Raw genomic sequence first — 20,939 nt, forward strand, 5'->3', positions numbered from 1 at the left:
TTAAAAAAATGATTTCTCTCATAATATTATTATTTTTTACTATATTTTTATAAAATAAACACTTTTAAAACTAAAAATCCAAATACAAAATAATTTATTTATAATCTATTTTTAATATAGTCATTTATTGTTTAAACTATTTTTTTAAAAGAAATTTAATTAAGTTGTTTACCCAAACGAAACCTTTTACTAAAAAAAATAAAAACCTATAAAAATGCTATAATATTTGAGAGACTTACTGACGTATCTAATTTTAAATAAATTTTTAAATTTCTAAATAAAAATATATCAAATAAATCTCTAATAAATTATTAGACTAAATATATAAATTTCTGACAAATTATCACACTGGAGATGTTTTACTAGAAACCTAAAAATCTAATATTACAATATTTAGACACTTACTAAATAGTCTTTTTCTCATGTATCTATAAATCAATTTCAATTTTTTTTTTCATTTGGTGCATCTTTTTCTTGGAAATTTATAAGTTGATTGAGTAAAGACAAATATGTTGTTTTTTTTTTTATTTTAATTTTTGGGCAGGCAGGCTCATGCAAATTACTTAAATAACAGAATAATTCCAATTGAGAAGGTCTTTGGATCTTCTTCCTCTTTTCTTCGTCGCAACCAGAACCGGAGATCAATATCGACCGTGTCTCTGCGTGTGGGGTTTCTCTCCTTTGAATCAGGTCTCGTTCCGATTCCACAGTCAAATCTCACTGTGTTGCTCTGTTGACTTCAAAAAATGGCGCCGGTTTCAGCTCTTGCGAAGTACAAGCTCGTCTTCTTGGGAGACCAGTCCGTCGGCAAAACCAGCATCATCACTCGCTTCATGTACGACAAGTTCGACAACACCTATCAGGTTCCATCTCTCAGATCCATTTCCACTCTCCAATTTCAGTGTTTGATTTGATCTCTTCCTGTTCAATGCGTCGATTTCCTGATTAAACAAATCATATGTTAGATTTAGTTATTTCATGCATATTTGCTCGGTAATGGTGTGATTTTAATCCAGCTAAGTAAAATTTACCTTGAGATTTAGGATTAGCTTCGGAGCACAATAGGCACGTAGCTTATTCGGTTCCATGTCATCAAATTGATCTTAGTTTCGTTGTTTTTTAGCTGAGCAAAATCATATTATGATTTCGTTGATTTATTTTATTTCTTTCAACAGGCTACAATTGGTATTGATTTTCTATCAAAAACAATGTATCTTGAAGATCGAACTGTACGACTGCAGCTGTGGTAAGATATTGGTTTGACATTCTCATTTTGTATAGTGGAAGGGAAATGTGTTTATTTTTCGAAAAGAATATTGAATATATTGAGCATATAGATTTTTGGATTTTTGGCTTTTGCTGAAGTTAAAAGTGTTTAGTTGGTGATATTTATTTTCAGTTTTGGTGTTCCATCCTTCCATTTGATTGACAAATCAAGCTCTTAATCCATTTCATTGTGTATTTGACAGGGATACGGCCGGACAGGAGAGATTCAGAAGTCTTATTCCAAGCTACATTAGGGACTCATCTGTTGCTGTTATTGTATATGATGTTGCAAGTACGTCATTTCGGGATTTATTTTCTCTCATTCTTTTGTTGTTGTTATGCACTGTTTTATGCCACTGAATGCAGTTTCTGCTTCTTGGTAGTATTGGAGTTGAAGCTATGAGCTCTGTCACGATTGCTTTCTGATACACTTGATGCTCTTTGTTTTATAGGCCGGCAGACTTTCCTAAACACAGCAAAGTGGATTGAAGAGGTGCGAACAGAGAGAGGCAGTGATGTCATTATTGTTCTTGTTGGTAACAAGACTGATCTTGTTGAAAAGAGGTAATGGACAATGAATATGAGAATGATTTTATGGGAACATAAAAGATTTGAAACTATAGGCAAACTAATATTAACCAAACCACATATACTGATCTAACAACACTTGTTTAGCTAGTTGGTCCAAAATTCAAAAAGGTTTACTTTTTAGGTATTGGCTGAGGATTCTTATAACAAATGCGTTATACTGGCTTATGTTTTGTTGGCTCATTACTTCCCCATTATTTTCTTCCTGCATTATCCAATTACTCATTATTTGGATTAAGTACTTGCAACTTTGCACATAAAGTTGTTGAGAGAGAAGTTGTTGGTCAAATAGAGTCAATTGATTAGCACCGAGGTGTTTTTTTTATTTTTAACTTTGCTTTTTCTACTAGCTATTGGAATGCTTTAGTGACAGTCAAGGTGCAGAGTTCTCCATCTTTCCATATTTTCCATTTTACATGGTTTTTTTCATTTATTGGATAAAGACTTACCATCCTTAACCAATTATGCCTTAGTTGGCTATCATAGAAAGCATGCCAAGGAATCAGGATATTGCTTACTAGTTAAGGATGTCCTGCATTCAGGTTAATCTAAGTCTTGGCTATTAGTAAAATTGTTTATCTGCTTCAGTTATACAAAAAATAGACCACAACTTTCTTCCAAATAAAGGCTTTAGCAACTTGGGTTTGCTCTTCTTGTGCTTAGTTTCTGTCTTAAAAATCCATTCTGTATTGTTGTACTAACAGTCTTTGTTATGTGAGTTTGCAGGCAAGTCTCGATAGAGGAAGGAGAAGCAAAAGCACGTGAACTCAATGTTATGTTTATTGAAACTAGTGCAAAAGCTGGGTTTAATATAAAGGTGGCCTAACTTCTCCTGTGGTTTCTTTCCATACATCTTAAGTAAATTTCATGCATCTTGCCTGAGTAAAATGAATTGCACAAAGTTATGATGTAGAGACTCTGGCTTTGTGCATGTTTTATAATTAACATTGGAAGACCGGGTGAATTAAAGTTCTTCATTATGCATCTTATTGTCTGTAGCATCATCTTAGAGGACAGCTGTAATGAGGTTTATGTTGTTTCTCCATTTGTGATATGTTGCTACTAATTAAACTGCTGTGTCTTGCATAAGTTTGGGCCTAAGTATCTGTGATCTACTCGTTACAGTTTGAATCATTTTAGGTTATGGTCCATCGAAACATTCAAATAGCTAGGCATTGATCAATTTTTCTTTACCAATTCTTCTGTATCATCTTACATATCTCTTTCCTGGAAACAACTTTCGATATCTGAATTTCATTCAAATACATTTCTTGCTTCCCACTCACCATACCTTTATTTATTGGACACATGTATAGGCCCTATTTCGAAAAATTGCTGCAGCATTACCTGGGATGGAAACACTATCTGCTGCAAAACAAGAAGACATGGTTGATGTTAACTTGAAATCCTCAACAGCCAATCCTCAGTCCCAACCCCAGTCAAGTGGATGTGCTTGCTGAATGTGCTTTATCTTGTGCTTGCACTTTTTCTGTGTCATGCTTTTTGTTTTATGCAGGGTTCTCTAGTCTTTTACAGCATTGTTTGAAAAGAGTAAGGATATAAAAGTCGGGCGGGTTAGGGTTGAAAAGTTTCATCTAGTATCTAGCAGAAATATCTTGTTAGCTGGTTATGCCTTCAACAATGTACTAATGTAGTGAAAGTTGGCCAACTTAATATTGAATTGTTCATTGTATTGTACCCTATAAAACGTGTGATAAATTTAAAATTTTGTATGTTCGTTTGGATTGACCATGTTTATGCATGAATTTATTCAGAACACTCTACCTACCATGATTATCCCTGTCCCTCCCTCCTCTCAAATTTAAAACTTTCCAACCATGTATAGTCCACATAATATTTTAAAATATACTTGACGTTGAGGCTTCAAAAATCAATGGCCGGCAGAGCCCAAGCCATTACTCAAAAAGATAAAAGAATAATCATTCAAAATCGGTTTTCATAAAATTTTAGATGAAATACTTTGATTAATAAATTTTTATTATTCTAAAAATTTTTGTGAAGTATTTTCTGTCTCCGTGTCCTTATTTTCAATCATCTTGAGTGGAGCTCCAATATAAAAATTGGAGTTTAGTCGAGTGGAGAAGAATTTGGGTTGGTCGAATGGTCAACTCATTCGTTCGTAATTTATTGGCTAGTGGTAGGCCCTTAAATGAAGTTATGATATGCGATGAATTTGTTTTTGGTCTATCAGAGATACCAATAATATGTTACATTATTTACTTACGATTATGTTATGTGGACACAAAAATCAGTCATTAATATAAAATATATGTTAAAATATAAATACATATTAATAATAAATTAAACTATAGATATATTTATATTTAAATGCATTCATAACTGATTTTAGTAAGTAATTTTGATATAGGAATAAGATTGTTAATTTACTTGACATTGTATATACTCCAATTGAAATGACCAATGACAGGGGTAGTAATTGATGAATGAATTTTGTAACTTGAGACCGACAAGCTATGATCGCATCAAATATTGATATAGTGAATCTAAAAGGTCCAGTGACAGCTCATCCTTATTTATTTTGTTAAAAAAAGAGTCCCACTATAAATAAAAAATGAAATCCACATACGATTTCCAAAAAGTAAAAAAGAAAAATTCCACCTATATTTTTTTTCTCACAATATCTCAGGAGACAAGAAATTCCACCTATATAATATGGAATTCTTGTAACTCACCGATGAAATAAAAAGTGGCTACATTTTTTTTTCTTTTTTGGATTGATAAAGAAAACAGTAGTAACGAAGATAAAAAGGGAAATCTGAATCAGAAGGAGGGTTGGAGTTGAGATTGGTGGAGATATGGCGCCAGTGTCAGCTCTTGCAAAGTACAAGCTGGTTTTCTTGGGTGATCAGTCTGTTGGCAAAACCAGCATCATCACTCGCTTCATGTACGATAAATTCGACAACACTTATCAGGTAATCATTCCATTCCATTCCATTCATTCGTTAGATCCCTTTTTCTTCAATGCCTTTGATCTAGGAAAACTTGATCACAACAAATGTTTGCACGTCACTGAATTGGTGTAAATTTTTTTTTGTTATGATTGATCTGTGTTGTTTGATTTCTTAGATTCATGTATGCGTTTTGCTTTTTTAAGGAGCTGGTTAGACAGATCACGGGTTTTACTGCGGGATCATGGGTGAAGCTTCCAGCTTGTGTTTATTTATGATGAATTTTGCTCATTTTTAGATTGTAGGTCAGGATCAAACGTTGTTTTTTACATAATTGGGTAATGTTCTCAGCAATGCCAAATATGTAGCAATTGCATGTTGGATAAAGGGAATATCAGGGGAGAGTGTGAGGGAAGATCAGGGCAGAATGGTGAGTTGTTGGAATGTTTTAGGGAGACAACGATGGCATTTCCTTTATGGGTTCTAAGGGTGTTGAAGTCAGTCGAAAATGTGATATTTTTGGTAGAAGAAAATCATCTCTTCCGACGATTAGCATTTTACAATGAACATATTATTTGCCAGAGTGATCCATTTATTCAACTTGATTGTAGTATACATATTGTCTTTGTTGTCCATACTCCATACATGAACCTGGTTGTTTAAATGATCACCATCTTTCCTGTTACAGCATTCTTTATTTCCTCATTGGTGCATTGACATATCTACAGTATATAGTATATAAAGTTATCGTTCAGCTATTATGTGTGTGCAAGTTCCTGCACCATATGAATTTTCCTTTTTTTTAATGGTTAGTTGTACTCTGTTTTTCTGCAACAGGCTACAATTGGTATTGATTTTCTATCAAAAACTATGTATCTTGAAGATCGAACTGTTCGGCTGCAATTGTGGTAAGATGTCATATACTCATGTGATCGGTTTTGGAATATTATTTGGAAGGGAAAAGAATAGTTATAGAGAAGAAAATGGAAGGCTGTAGTAGCTTCCTTACATTGACTGACTATTTGTATGTTGTATGTTGGTTAATCAGGAGAGGTTCCAAATTTGATGTGTTTTTATTTATTGGCAACTTTTAGTCGCTTTATATTAACATTACTCAATTTCTTTGTCACTTAACAATTCTTTTTCTCAGTCCTTTTTCTCCCCACAAAAATTTCTTTTTCATCGATGTTTGAAATGTGCCAACAGGGATACAGCTGGACAGGAAAGATTTAGAAGTCTTATTCCGAGCTACATAAGGGACTCATCTGTTGCTGTCATTGTTTACGATGTTGCAAGTATGCCATTTAAATACATTTTCCTTTCATTATTTTCTCTGTTTTTGTTTCCTTTGCAAATATAGTAAGAGTTTCTGAATGGATTATGTATGTGGCATATAGCTTTTCTAACATTTTAACCTTATATTAGTAATTCCTATATGTATGTGTTCTTGCACGTGTGTGTGAGTGAGTGAGTAAGCTGAAACATTGTTACACAGCCTATTGTTGATTGTCACTTTCTTGGATCTCTTTGAATGATTTCAATTCTCACAGAATTGCTTTGGCATTTTGTATGAGCAAACTTTGATGATGGTTGCATTCTAATTATTCAGTATTCTTATGATATAGGCCGTCAGACTTTCCTAAATACATCAAAGTGGATTGAAGAGGTGCGCAGTGAGAGAGGCAGTGATGTTATTATTGTTCTTGTTGGGAACAAAACTGACCTTGTGGATAAGAGGTAAATCTAATCAATGGTAGAACAATTCCATAGCAGCTCATATTTGCTCATGGCATGGCTGTTTTGTTTTCTATCATCCAGTGATCTCTTAAATTTTGACTAATTACTAAACATTTTCTTTGGGGTATCTATACTCTGCATGGTGCTTTAACATTTTTTATCAGCTACGTGCACACATGAAAGAATTGGGCATGGAGAAAAAAGGAACGAGGGACTGCAAAAGCTGATATTCATAAACTATCAGTAATGGATTTCTAAGTATCATTGTGAAAATTGGATGAAAAACTTAAATAAATTTTATTTCTGACTTCGGGAAGTAGGAAAATGCTTCATTCTCCAATGTCCAAACTATTGCACTGATAATGTTGCTGACCTTTAAAAATTTCCAATACAGCACGAAGTCTTGGTAATATAGAATTAGCAGAGCATTAGAGCCCTATAGGCTATATCATGTGATTATAGACAGATATATATTTTTGCTCCTACTCATAGATGCTTGAATTATCTTGGCCTTTGAGATGTACCATGTGCATTTTGCACCATTGTTTATGCCTTGTATGAATCTTTGTTTAAATTTCCATTCAGTTGCTCATTTTGGTGTTATTTTCCTTACAAGCAATGTCTTTCATGTGAGTCTACAGGCAAGTCTCGACAGAGGAAGGGGAAGCTAAGTCTCGCGAGCTAAATGTCATGTTTATTGAAGCTAGTGCCAAAGCTGGCTTTAATATTAAGGTAAGCCTCCAACTAGTTTTGCAATAAATATGCAATAACCTGGACAAATCTATACTTTTGTTACCTGGTGAACTTATTATCCTTTCAGAATCAAACTTGCAAGAGTATGCAAATAAAATTTTCTTATATCATTCTGTTGGACAAGATATTGGAAATGTTTCAAATATGGGATTTCATATCTCATCCATATGAACTATTTTGGTTGTTTTAAAAAATTGCTTCATCTGCTTGCATATAACTCTCAACACTTTTGTTAACTACTGGTTCTGACTTTAGTGTGTTGCTTTGTGAAACCTGAATTTAGGCCCTCTTTCGGAAAATTGCCGCTGCATTACCTGGAATGGAAACACTATCTTCTTCAAAACAAGAAGATATGGTTGATGTGAACCTTAAATCTGGTGGTGGAGCTGATTCTCAAACCCAGGAGGGTGGATGTGCTTGCTGAATGTGCCTGGCCTTGAAGTTTTGTATCTTTCTGCTTCATGCTATTTGTTTTGTGATGTACTTCCCTCAGATCTGTAAAGTTTCTTTAGTTTTTTAGAATTTGAATAGCAGCATTATATGAGAAAAAATTAGTCAAAGCCAGTGGCGGAGCTAGTACTAATGCGGTTGGTTGTTTAATTAATTAGTATTCATTATTATATTATTCATTTTGTTTGAAAACTGAAACATAAACATTGAGAAACTCATATTCTTGATCATAGTTTGTTGAAAGCATATGCAATTTTTTATAGCATTTAGTGAGATGACAAATTCACAAACTAATAAGGAAAAAAAACCATCTGAATTAAATGATTTCGTATCTGATATATTTATTATACACATACTAGAGAGTAGACCTCCTTAGTACCTGATGCATATATATTTTTACCCTCAACTTGTCAATGTCAATGGCTGTGGAGGTTAATTCTGATCTCAAGCTACTAATTAATACTAATCTGTTTAGTCTTAGTTATATTGCGATCATTAATTCGTTATTTATATTTATGATATGATTCCAGTCTCATAATCAGTTGAAGATGGAAAAGAATAAGTGGCTATGAAGATGTCTCAACTTTCAACACTATCATTATTAGAAATAAAAACGAATTAATTAACAAATCGAGTTTGGTGATATGCTTAGTATGATTGTCCACACTCCACAACATGCCTCACCAATTATTATAAAGAGAGAAAAAGGAAAAACAAAACTTTAACTACTTAATGAATCGTTATATTGTTTGGTTCCTTAAAAGTTAACTTGTATCCCAGAGTCATATATTTGACCAGGCTTCCAATCTGCGGGTAAGTTATTAGGAGGAACAACCCATTCTTCATTTTCTTCATCTTCATCACTAAACAACATCCTTATAGACAATGGTCCACTTGGAGGAGAGGTGCTAGTCCACACTGCACCATGGCTCCGATCTAGCAGCTTGCACTCAAAGTTCTCAGTCTGCATAATAGTTAGTTATATGTATGATCAATAATACTAGCCGCTAGTACCATCCATAATGAAAAAAGTTTAGGACTCAGCAATTTTAATTTATATTAGCTAACACTTTTAGTTAACAGTTTTAATACTATATTTTTAACCAACACTTTTAAATATTACTGACTAATAGGGGTGTCCATAGATCGGATCATATTCGCAGATCCGCGGTAAATATCCGCATTCGATCCAAAAATTGCGGATACGATCCGATCCGCAAATTGATTGGATCGGATCCAATCTGCAAATTGATCGGATCGGATCCAATCCGATCCGCACCCTTTACGGATCGGATCGCGGATATCTGCTCTATATCCGCGTATCTGATCCGCGGATCCGCAGATCCGCACAATAATAATTAAAAAATAAATATATATATATATATGTTTGGTATTATATTTACTTGTTTGTATGTTTTAGTTAGTAATTATTATTCATATATCGTATTATTTTATTTTTATTATCTAGAAAGAGTTTGATTAAAAATATTTTAGGAATAAATAAGTTTAAAAGTATGAAAAATATTTTTATTGAATTTTTTTACATTGAAATATGATTAAAAAAAATTTAATTATGCGGATATATCCGATATTCGATCCGATCCGGCACTAAAAAGTGCAGATATCATATCCGATGAAAATTGTGCGGATCGGATCGAATTTTCGGTCATATCCGATCCGACCCGATCCGCGGACACCCCTTGACTAATTGCTCAATAATGTTTATACATATTAGCTATATACTAGGAACTTAATTTTTACTTACCTATATATAACACAATAAAGAATTTCCAATGCAATATGATGAAAAATAATTTTTTTTAGTCACAGCAATAACCACTGTTTCATTACATAGGATAGTAGCATTAGTGTAAGATGTGAAGACTCAAATTTCAACTACTCTTGACATTAATTACTTGATTCAAGAATAATTTGGAAGTAGGAGAATGTGTATATATATATAGTATACCTCACAAAGCTGGACAACAGTTATGTTTCTAATTCCCTGTTGATACCAAATCACAAATGCCAAGTAATTAGGGTTGCTGCTACTCTCATCTATCTTGAATGTTATGTTCTCGTGTGGATAATTGCATGCAACCCTGCACACACACATAGAGAAAACTATAAATACTTCAATCTTGCGTGTGTGCATATATAAGGATCTAATTAAGCAAAAATGTTAATTATTAAGGGCTAGAATATCATCACCATGATGAAATTAAATTTGTATCTTAATTATTATGTTACCGTGTATACTGAATATCAAGAACGCCAAGGGCTAAGAGATAAGCTGCTGCATCAGTGGTCTGAGCCATACGATCAAAGGCATGTTGGCTGAGAATGAAATCAGTGTTATCACTTGACCCTTCGTCTGTTATAACCACTGTCACACCGTTATCTGAGCAATAACCATTCTCCGTACACCTCACCTTCCCACCAGCAAAGTATACAACATAAATGCTAAGTAATTTGATCCATATTGTGAACTATTTATCCCATCATACAAACGTGAATACTTTTACTAAAAAACTCACATGCAGTTATCTGTGAAATTGATAGTTAATAAAGTCAAATCTATCATATTATCTAACTATTTTCGACTATTAATTTCACACGAAAATAACTAACTACAGGTGTGTTTTTACTTTTTACTATAGTTTTATATATTTAATATTCCATCGCTATTCACATAAATATGTCATCCGTATAATTTTAAAATGGGTAAAGAATTAAATTGGTCTCTAATCCTGTTTGGTCCATAAGATTTAAAATATTGTATTTAAATATAAAAAAATTTCATTTACTTTTAATGTAATTCTACTGTAAAGTCAATATTAAATAATTAATATCAATGTTCTACCAAGCCTTCCCTGAAAAAGAGGTACAAACTCAAGAGATACAGGATAAGCAGCAGACGCATCACCGCAAGTCACTAACCTTAGTTCAACTGTTCAAGCACATGGAAAATATTTTCGAGAACTCACTTTTCGCGAAAAAGTTTGTCGATGAAAAATGAGGACAAGACCATCGTCACTTCTACCGTAAAAAACTTCTTTCATCAATAGAAGAGTTTGGTTATATAAGTTTTCTATATCTAAAAATTGAGTGCCATTAATTATTTAATATTAATTTTACTGTAAAATTACATTAAAATTAAATAATTTTTTTTGCATTCAAATAAGACACTTTAAACTTTAAAGACCGTTTACACACAGGGGACCAATTTAATACTTTACTCTTTTAAAATTTACCTGGTAACAAGCGCCACATCCAACGCCATTTCGATAAAGACTAGATGCGGCAGATACGTCGCCACCGTTCACCATAGCACCAAAGGAGCCAAAGCCGCATGCACCGTCTATAATTCATGTATTCAAAAGCAAAACCATTGTCAGATATGGAATTTATTTATAAATACTAGACATGGAGTTCATATTTTTACTTACTGGCTGTCCCATTTTGTTCAGAATGGGAGTAATATGTTGCCCTTGAATTTACAAAGCAATCGGTGCACGATGAAGAAGTATCTGCCAGTGTTTGCATGAAAACAAAGGTGGTAAGAAAAAATCCACACAAAATATGGAGCGCCATGCAGGACAAAATGGGAATTATTGGTGGCAAAATGACAAAATGAATATTATGCTTACAGTAATAAATTAAACTAATATGAATGAAGAAGTGAATCAGATTTCTCTATCCTATTTATAGAGAAATTGGTGTATGTCACCAACTTTGACATTCCAACATGATGTTTGAAAAAAAAAAAATCATAATATGAATGAGTGGAGTTCTATTACCATTATTGTTTATTATTCAGCTATACCTACTACTTAGGCTAGCTACAAGATATATACTCCTCCATTTATAATGTTGAACTTAAACCACTTTGACATTTCAAAACTAGAAAATGTGCCTTTTGGCATTTGGATATTATTCTATATATTATTTACCACTTTCTTTTAAATAATGTCACGATCTATTTAAAACTATATATAGTATTACTTTTTGTCTTTGATATGATGATCTGATTAATTTATTAGTTGCCTCAACAGAAATGATATATCTTACATAATTTTTACTTTGTGTCATTGTGCTTAAGGTGAAATTATGCATGGTGTATGCATGAATTCAATTTTCACACATTTTCGTGGATTAATTATTTCTAAAATTTCAGACAAATGGTTTCTTAAAGCAACTCTCTTCAAGATATCAATGTTAAGAACCAAATTCCAATTGACCTTTGCTCACCTAACACTAATTAAGAGGGAGGTTGAGAAATCCATAGATTCATCAAATATTTTGAATATGAGACTTTGTAGTAGTATTATTAGTAGCATGGAATAATTAAAAGTTAGGCCCTTGTGCACTTTGATGATGAGAATAAACCTTTCTGTGTAGGCATCTTCTAGTGTTCCCACTTGGCCAAAATAATAATCACATATATAATTGAGGAAACAACCGGGGAATGGTGCATGAGAAAATAATAATTATCCATCAAATTTAGAAAATTTTATTTCGTCATAATTAAACTGTGCCACATGCAATTTGAAGGCCATACATATTGATACATATAAGTGTGCTTACAAATTAAGACATGACAGTCATGAAGGAATTCTCTTCAACCACATCAGCTATGACATGGAAACCACTTTGGAGGCCTTTTGCCCCAGCATGGCAATTATCAATTATCATCATTTTTAGATATGTTGAACATTAGCTATATATGTAATGCTAAATTCAAGATTCCCTGCTTGCTTTGTATTCATTATTCAGTAGAAGTTGGTGGCTACATTAAATATGTAAATATTGTTAAAATTGAAATTACATTTTTTTATTGTATTTTAGTAACGGTTTTTTTAATCACGTTTTTTAAAAATTTTGATAAATAATAAAAAATATTACTTTAATTTTAACAACACTTTTTAATATACAAATTTATTATTCTATGCCTAGTGCCTACATCACCCTCTAAGACTAAAGTTAGAAGAAGATCCAATATAGATCCAAAGCAACGCTTTACCCCAATTTAAACCCAGGAGATTAGGGCTATATATTTCTCCTGGATGTGTGTGATTGGAAGAATTATAAATAATTTTTAAGAATTTTAAGATGGAAATATCATATTTTCATGTTTGGTTCAAAGTTTGAAAAGCTATTTTTAAACAAATTTAATTTCAAAAAATTAAAATAATATCATTTTAATTTCCATCTTCTCCTTAGATATCTTTAATTCCCATAAAAATAAAATCTTTATAACAAAGTAATACTTGAACCACAAGAGCACTTAGATAACTTCCCACTCTAGAAAATTCCACGAGCTAAGCAGAACTACACCCTTCCATTACTCTTTATTTTTATAACAAAGTAATACTTGAACCACAAGAGCACTTAGATAACTTCTCACTCTAGAGAATTCCACGAGCTAAGCAGAACTACACCCTTCCATTACTCAAACAATACTGTTTTTTATTATGATAATTGTCCATGACTTATTATGAGATATTCTCTTCTACAATTATTCATTTCCAAGTCACTTATAAATATCTACCTCATGTAACCTTTTAATCCAAATAACTCACACTTTATTCATACATAACATGAAATTTAAAATCTTAATACTTGTTTAAATAAAAGAATGAACTAATTATTCGATCAATTTAAATGAATCACTATTGTTATTGTTATTATTATTACAATTTTATTAGGTAATTAACTAGAATACCAACTAAAATGTGAGCCATAACAAACACAAAAAAATATCCCACAACCTTACCCAAACCTAACTCTATTTTCACGTAGTTCACCCTTCTTCTCCAATTCTCTTTCATGTCGTTCACTCTCTCCTTTCTCTCCCGTTCCAATCATGTCGTTCCGATGCCCCTCACTAGTGCCGATCACTCTCCGTCACAGCAAAAAGCCGTGTCTCCTTCTGCCAAAGACGACGACCCCAACCCCCACGACAGGAGCTCTGGAACTCCGTCACTACATTGCATAGCCCGACCCCCGCCCTCGATCTGGTGACGGACATTTTCCACCGCCGCAAGGAGCCACATCCTCCCCGAAGACAACGTCCACAGCCCCCATGAGGGAGTCTCCAAAGTGTCGTCACTGCACCTCGCCCACCCACGCCCTCGATTGGCCTCTCCCGGTCCCTACCTATGCGATTCATTTGTCGAAAAAGGTGCACAAAAAGCCCTTCATTGCCTATTGCAATAACAATAGGTAACGCTGCTTGTGTCCGTTTCGAATATTTTTCCGTTATCGGATGACTGTTTGAGAGGCATTTAAATATTTCTGAGTTGAGGTGGAACCAAATGTATCTTTGAGACTCATTTGTATGTTTCTTTTGTGCTTTAGTGGATATTTCTTTTCGACTCATTCAGATGTTTTTTTTTTGGAATTGGGGAATATTTCTTTTCTAGGGCCTTGTAAAGGCTTAGTTTGCAGGACTAGCGGTTAGTTGCGATCAATGTCGAGCGGCCGGTGACGTGGCATGGAGAACCGCACACGTCGTAGCGATCAGGATTGGATGCGAAACTAAACGGCGACGCGGCGACAGGGGAGAAGTGCTGCACGGAGAATTGCTCGTATTGGAACGAACACAATTGGATGAGGAGGGGAATGACGCAGCGAAGAGAGGGATGATGTGGTGTCGTTGGTGGGAGAAGTCGTTCTACGGGTTGATTTTTTACTGGCGGGTGTAATTCTAATTTTTAGAATTAAATTTGGATCCTCTAAATTTAAAATTTTTATTTTAGAGAGTAAAGTGTAATTTCTCACCCTTAAATGATTTCTTTCTCATATTTTTTTCGTTCCATCTATAAAATAAATGGTGAGAAATCACACTTTACTCTCTAAAGTAAAATTTAAAATTTAGAAAATCTAAATCCTTTAGAATTAATCCTAATTTTTAGAATTAAAAAAATATAATGATTTTAAAAAGTTCAAGAGTAAAGTGTAATTTCTCACCCTTAAATATTTTCTTTCTCATATTTTTTTTCGTTCCATCTATAAAATAAATGGTAAGAAATCACACTTTACTCTCCAAAGTAAAATTTAAAATTTAGAGAATCCAAATCCTTTAGAATTAATCCTAATTTTTAGAATTAAAAAAAATAGAATGATTTTAAAAAGTTCAAGTTGATTAAACATATACTTGGTTCTCTAAACTTTCTTTTCACGGTACTGAGTTCTGTAATAGTTCAGACAATCCACTAGCACGATATTGTCCGATTTGGCACACAAAACCTCACAGTTTTTTCTTTGATGATAGGGATAATAGTCGAAACCCCTCACACTCACTCGTCAAAACGCGTCATGCTAGGGAGAGGTATCCACACCCTTATAAGGCATTCTTCGTTCTCCTCCCCAACCGATGTGAGACCTTACAATCCACCCCCTAAGGGAGCCCAGCGCCCTCGCTGGCACATTGATCCGGGCTCCGACTCTGATACCATCTGTAACAGCCTAGACCACTCGTTAGCACGTTGATCCGGGCTCCGACTCTGATACCATCTGTAACAGCCTAGACCACTCGTTAGCACGATATTGTCCGCTTTGGCACACAATGCCTCACGGTTTTACCTTTAACGATAAGGATGATAGCCGAAACCCCCCACACTCACTCGTCAAAATGCGTCATGTTAGGGAGAGGTATCCACATCCTTATAAGATGTGGGACCTTACAAGCTCCATTTAAGGGTTGCCAATGGGTTGCTGCATGCACAAGACGGGATTCGAACCCTCAACACCTGCTTAAGTGGACTAGTGAGCAAACCACTACACCAACCTAACTTGATTTTTGTGATCATATGATCCATCTTTACAAAAGTTTTTTTTTTTGTTTCTCACGGTTTTACAAAAAAATTTTAAAATCCCCCCTCCCCCTTTCAGCCCATCAAAAACATTGCCCATCTGTTTTTCATTTTTTTTAATTTCAGTTTTAGTTTTGGTTTTTGTTGAAGCCTTGACGGTAATGAAAATATGAAATGGACTTTGGGCTCATAATCATAAGTGATAAACTTATTTTCTTGAATAAATACTCGAATTAATTTTTTAAAAATTTTCAATCGGACATCTTGGTACTCGATATATTTTTATTCTAAAAAAGTCTTTAAAATTATTTTTGTCAGACAGATTGATTTTTGTATTATTTTAAAGAGAGACTAATTTTATTTTAAATAATTTTTTAAATATCTGTTTAAATTTTGAGCCAGAATCAAAACCAGAACCAAAATGAATAAGCCAAATTTTATAAAATCCAATAAGAGTCCCAAAAATTTACTTTACCAAGTTACCTGATTCATTCGGACGGTGAATCCTCTGGTCCAAATTCGACTCGCAGCAAGAAATACCTCTTAATTACACTAATCTACAGGTCTATAAATTCTCTCATTATTTAAAAGGTGGAATAACAATCATTTTTTAAACATGAGAAAATAACTTCTCACCATTATAGGTGGAACAGTTTTAGAGCCATCACTTCATATATATAAATATCCCATTAAATACAAGTATTTTTTAATTCTAATTCACTTAAATCTATTTAAAATGTTCATATTTCACATCCAAGTCAAATTATATTGATTTTAGATAATTCTCAGAATACGACCTAATTTTTTATAATAAAATTTGTTAAAAATTTATTTGTCTAATATACTTATATACATATAAAAAAATTAATTCAAAATGACTTAAAGACTAATAAAAGTAATTCTCAAATATTCTTAGAGAATAAAAATGTGTTGAAATTTAAAACCCCTGACCTAAAATTTTTCGGAACCAAATTAAATACTCACTCTATCTTCTTCTTCGGCTCCACAAAGAGGGGGGAACTTCAACTGTTCCACGACAATTTGTAAATATATATATAGAAAAAAATATTATGTAAATTTAAAAAAAAAAGGTGGCCAACTTGAGTTTGATGTGTAGAACAGGTAGCTAGGTGTATAAAAGTATGAAACATAAATGGTACTAGACGCACTAAGATGGGAGGCTATAATTGACCACAAGGTTCACAAAAAGGTTGACCACATGGATTGATGGGACAGCCTTCTGCTTTGAAAAAGGTCGAGAAAAATTGCCAAAATTAACAAAGGTGGTAGCGAAATCAAATTCTAGTTCCAGAGTATTAAATAAATTACTTTTCTGCGGAACAAAATATTTAAAATGAGTATAGTTTAGATTCATTATAGGATAAAATCGGTATAATTAATTGAATAAAATTATATTTGTTTAATTTTTATTTTTTAATCTAATCCAACTTTATTAAAAAAATTTGTATGGTATAAATTTAAATTTATTTTTTATTTAATTTTATTCAAATTATTATAATTTAAGTTAGACCGATTCATATTTTATCTAACAGTCTTCATGGATCGGATCTAATATACAAATACATAATATTTATTTTTGATTTGTAAGTCTATCATTAGATCTGCACATTTATAGAATCATATTATGAATTTTATATAGATATTTGTAGATTTATAGATCCATAAAAAAATAAATAAAAATATAAATAGTATAATTTTTTTAATTTTTTATTAAATTTATTAATTTTTTGTTAAGTTTCTCTTGAGTTTTATTATTATTATTTTTTAATTTTTTAATTAATTTTTGTTTTTTTTTATTTTTGTAGATATACTCTATATCTAATCTGATATGCAAATGTATACATAAGATCGAATCTAACTCCAAAAAATATAGATATTGAATCCGATAATTTTAATGCGAATTGGATCGAAATTTTTCGATTAAAATTTTAGCCATCCAATTCGATCCCATCCAATCTACCAATACACCTAATATTATCCAATTTTTTTACAAATTGAAATTATTTATGGTCTAAATATTAAATTTTAAAAATTTTTCAAACAAAAATATGTAATCAAATAATATTATAATAATATAAAGGAAAAATCTAGGGGGCCAACAATTTTATTGCATTTTGGTCAGCATGTGACCAATAGAAAAAGGTGAGTCATTGGATAAAATCTCACACTATCAAATTATCATTGATGGCTAGTTGATGGCTACCAATCACAAATATTGCTGGCCCCTATCATTGCTCTAATATAAAATAGTCACAAAAAAAATAATAATATAAAATAATTGAGCATCAAACTTGGGGCTTCTTTTGCCACACTTGATTTTGCAAACCAATTAGCAATTTAAGTTGGTAGAATATAACAAATTCTTAAGATATATTTAAAAATTTGAGAAAATATAAGCATGAATATACAAAATAAAATAAAATAAGTGTAGAGCATCTCTGCCATGCGATTTTGATTCTCTTGGCAGATTCCAATTAACATTCTTCTTCTTCTTCTTCTTCTTCTTCTCATTGATCCGCTCCCGTTTTTTCTCACTTCCAACAAACTTTTCTATTGCCTTTCTGATTCTTACAACCATGACCGTCTCCTCTGAAAGGTAACATTTTTCATTCCAACGTTTCGTTTGCAACCTTGTTGATCAGTTCATTTGTTCCACAATTCGTGGAAATCGGGTATCTCTGTTAATCTCTTCATTGTTTTATTGTTTGTGCGCTTCTGCTTCTGAAGTTGCTCAAGATTTCACTTTTTTTAATATTACATGTTTATGCTTCCTCAATGTAGAGTTTCTATACGGAAGTCGAAAGTTAATCCCTTTTCGTGTTCATTTATTGATTAAATCACTCTGTATTTTCATTAATGAGAAATTGTTCTCCTTGCATGCAAATGAATAAATAAAATAAAATGAAATAATAATGATAAATTGTGAATTGCTGCCACTGCTCTGTTTTTTTTGTAGCTGAGATCAAGTTCATATAGAACAAAAGGGAGAGGATGTGGTTCAAGTTGTGCACACATAATTGATTATTATTTACTATTTAGCTTTGTTTTGTGTTTTGGAATTGATTACCAAGTTCACTTTTTTTGCTGATGAAATTAATTTTGAGCCACAAGGATGAAGCAAGGAGATTTGATTTATGTTTTTGACTTTTTTCATAAATCCCAAGTTGATGAATCTCCTATATTATTGAAGACGTTGCCAATTTAAGGAATCTGCAATGAATAACCATTCTTTGCCATTTATGATGAAGGATCTGTCGACAGTTTTTTATGTAGCAATCTTTTTCATAAAGTGTGACAATGCTATCTTCTTGTTAATTTTTAGGGGATGGCATGCATATAGAAATGTCAAAGTATATGCTAAAAATCTTAATAGTTAATATAGACTATAAACTTATCTTGCCACACTTGTCTGTCTTATTCTGTGGCAGCAAGAATTCTCTCACCCAACTAGCTCCACTTGAGGCAGTGCTCTTTGATATAGATGGAACTCTCTGTGACTCTGATCCACTCCACTACTATGCTTTTCGTGAAATGCTCAAAGAGGTAGCATTTGATTTCTTGATAGAAAATATTTAGGGGTGAAAAATACTTAGAACATAGAGACTGTATAGTTTTCTAATTGAATATTACTTTTATCATCATCATATTATAAATTATACATACACCTTGATAAAACACATCACAAATTTTAGAAAAACCAACAGAAACTATTGTGGTTTTCAGATTGGTTTCAATGGAGGTGTTCCTATAACAGAGGAATTTTTCATTGAGACTGTTGCCGGCAAGCACAATGATGATATTGCCTTCGCTCTCTTTCCTGGTGATCTTGAACGAGGCTTAAAGTTTGTAGATGACAAGGAAGACATGTTCCGAAAGTATATACTCTGCTAATCTAATTTTCCTTCTCATTGTTGTTTGTTTTAAAATTCATAGTATAATTCACTTGATGGACTGTACAGATTGGCAAAAGAGCAAGTAAAGCCATTGAATGGCCTTGATAAAGTGAGGGAATGGATTGAAAGTCGTGGGCTGAAGCGAGCGGCAGTGACCAATGCTCCAAGAGCTAATGCAGAACTCATGATCTCATTGCTTGGTCTCTCAGACTTTTTTCATGCTGTCATTATTGGTGGAGAATGTGAACATGCCAAGCCTCATCCAGACCCCTACTTGAAAGGTCTTGAAGCTCTGAAAGCATCAACGGATCACTCATTTGTATTTGAGGTCTGCAATGTTTTTTTGCCCTTAACTAATTGGGAGAAGACTTTATTGCTGTTATTGAATCTAAATGATAATGACACAAATTCTGTTTTGTTATCATAGGATTCTGTTTCTGGGATCAAAGCTGGAGTGGCAGCTGGGATGCCTGTTGTAGGTTTAGCTACTCGAAACCCGGAGCATCTACTGATGGAAGCAAAGCCTGCCTTTCTGATTAAGGATTATGCAGACCCAAAATTGTGGGAAGCTTTGGAAGAACTTGACAAGGCTGGTACTAAAAAAGTATGAAGAGTACAACTGAAAGAATATATTGGTAAATTCAAGTAGCTGGTTTGATCTAATAAGCTCACATGATTACCTCTATAATTTTGTTTAGAGGGCAATGTTGCATGGCTGGAAGTTATTGATCCAAAAACAATCAATCTCTCATTTTTTTTCAGTTTATAATCATACTCACTTTAAAAGATGACGGTCCAATATTATAGTACTAGTTTCTCATTCTTGCTTTGGAACAGAGAGCAAACACTTCTCTTCTATTTATATTTTGTAATTTCAGTGGCCACAAATAAGTGGGATAGCCCAAGATTGCATACAATACAAACACACAAATTCTCCTAGATTTCTCAAAATATAATTTACCGTTTTCTGCCTGCTTTAGCCTTGGTCTTTTCATCAAACAGAATTTAGAAGTTGGTATATTTGTCAGAGTGTGAAGACAAACATAATAAAGTAACATGGACAAATATATATATAAATTCTTCTGCTTCTTAACTAAGTCCCAAATTTTAATGGGGGCACTTATTGCCTAATGCCTATACTGTATGTTTGAATCAGTCTCTGGAATATATCAGTTTTTCTTAAACAGAGAAATATACATCCATATCAAGAAAATGAGTAAATGACCACATATTATCGCAGGGTTTACAATTTAGATAAAATTGATGTAAATAAATTGGATCTAAATCTTCTTTCTTGTTCAACATTACTGTTTTAAAGATCGCATTGGAAAAAGAAATGAGGAAAATTCTAGTGGGTAAGAGGATATGAGTAAGCCTATAAACCTTGTTTCTTTCTTCCTTTTTAATATGATGATGATATATTCAGTGTTCTCATATGGCAATAGTTATTTACTTATTTATTATATAATTTATAGGTTATTTCC

General features: G+C 32.8%; 4 protein-coding genes across 4 annotated transcripts; 3 read left to right on the forward strand and 1 right to left on the reverse strand.

Moving 5' to 3' along the window:
- The first annotated feature begins 576 nt into the window (after nt 1-576).
- Nucleotides 577-3,599, forward strand: LOC130982756 (ras-related protein RABH1b). Its single transcript, XM_057906837.1, has 6 exons — nt 577-863; nt 1,176-1,246; nt 1,470-1,558; nt 1,719-1,830; nt 2,581-2,671; nt 3,171-3,599. The coding sequence occupies exons 1-6, from the start codon at nt 747-749 to the stop codon at nt 3,312-3,314; spliced, it is 624 nt and encodes a 207-aa protein (XP_057762820.1). The 5' UTR covers nt 577-746; the 3' UTR covers nt 3,315-3,599.
- An 895-nt stretch (nt 3,600-4,494) lies between these two features.
- Nucleotides 4,495-7,970, forward strand: LOC130982911 (ras-related protein RABH1b-like). The gene is made up of 6 exons (XM_057907046.1): nt 4,495-4,808; nt 5,622-5,692; nt 5,991-6,079; nt 6,410-6,521; nt 7,163-7,253; nt 7,558-7,970. Exons 1-6 carry the CDS (start codon nt 4,692-4,694, stop codon nt 7,696-7,698), a joined length of 621 nt encoding a protein of 206 aa, XP_057763029.1. The 5' UTR covers nt 4,495-4,691; the 3' UTR covers nt 7,699-7,970.
- Nucleotides 7,971-8,116: 146 nt separating this feature from the next.
- LOC130982910 (expansin-like B1) lies at nt 8,117-11,484 on the reverse strand. The gene is made up of 5 exons (XM_057907045.1): nt 11,174-11,484; nt 10,979-11,085; nt 9,975-10,156; nt 9,694-9,826; nt 8,117-8,688 (listed from the first exon to the last, which is right to left on the reverse strand). The coding sequence occupies exons 1-5, from the start codon at nt 11,316-11,318 to the stop codon at nt 8,482-8,484; spliced, it is 774 nt and encodes a 257-aa protein (XP_057763028.1). The 5' UTR covers nt 11,319-11,484; the 3' UTR covers nt 8,117-8,481.
- A 6,415-nt stretch (nt 11,485-17,899) lies between these two features.
- On the forward strand, nt 17,900-20,434 carry LOC130983101 (haloacid dehalogenase-like hydrolase domain-containing protein Sgpp). The gene is made up of 5 exons (XM_057907286.1): nt 17,900-18,158; nt 18,991-19,105; nt 19,286-19,437; nt 19,522-19,783; nt 19,883-20,434. Exons 1-5 carry the CDS (start codon nt 18,139-18,141, stop codon nt 20,063-20,065), a joined length of 732 nt encoding a protein of 243 aa, XP_057763269.1. The 5' UTR covers nt 17,900-18,138; the 3' UTR covers nt 20,066-20,434.
- The last annotated feature ends 505 nt before the right edge of the window (nt 20,435-20,939 follow it).

Source organism: Arachis stenosperma, chromosome 5 (assembly GCF_014773155.1).
Source record: "Arachis stenosperma cultivar V10309 chromosome 5, arast.V10309.gnm1.PFL2, whole genome shotgun sequence".
NCBI lineage: Eukaryota > Viridiplantae > Streptophyta > Magnoliopsida > Fabales > Fabaceae > Arachis > Arachis stenosperma.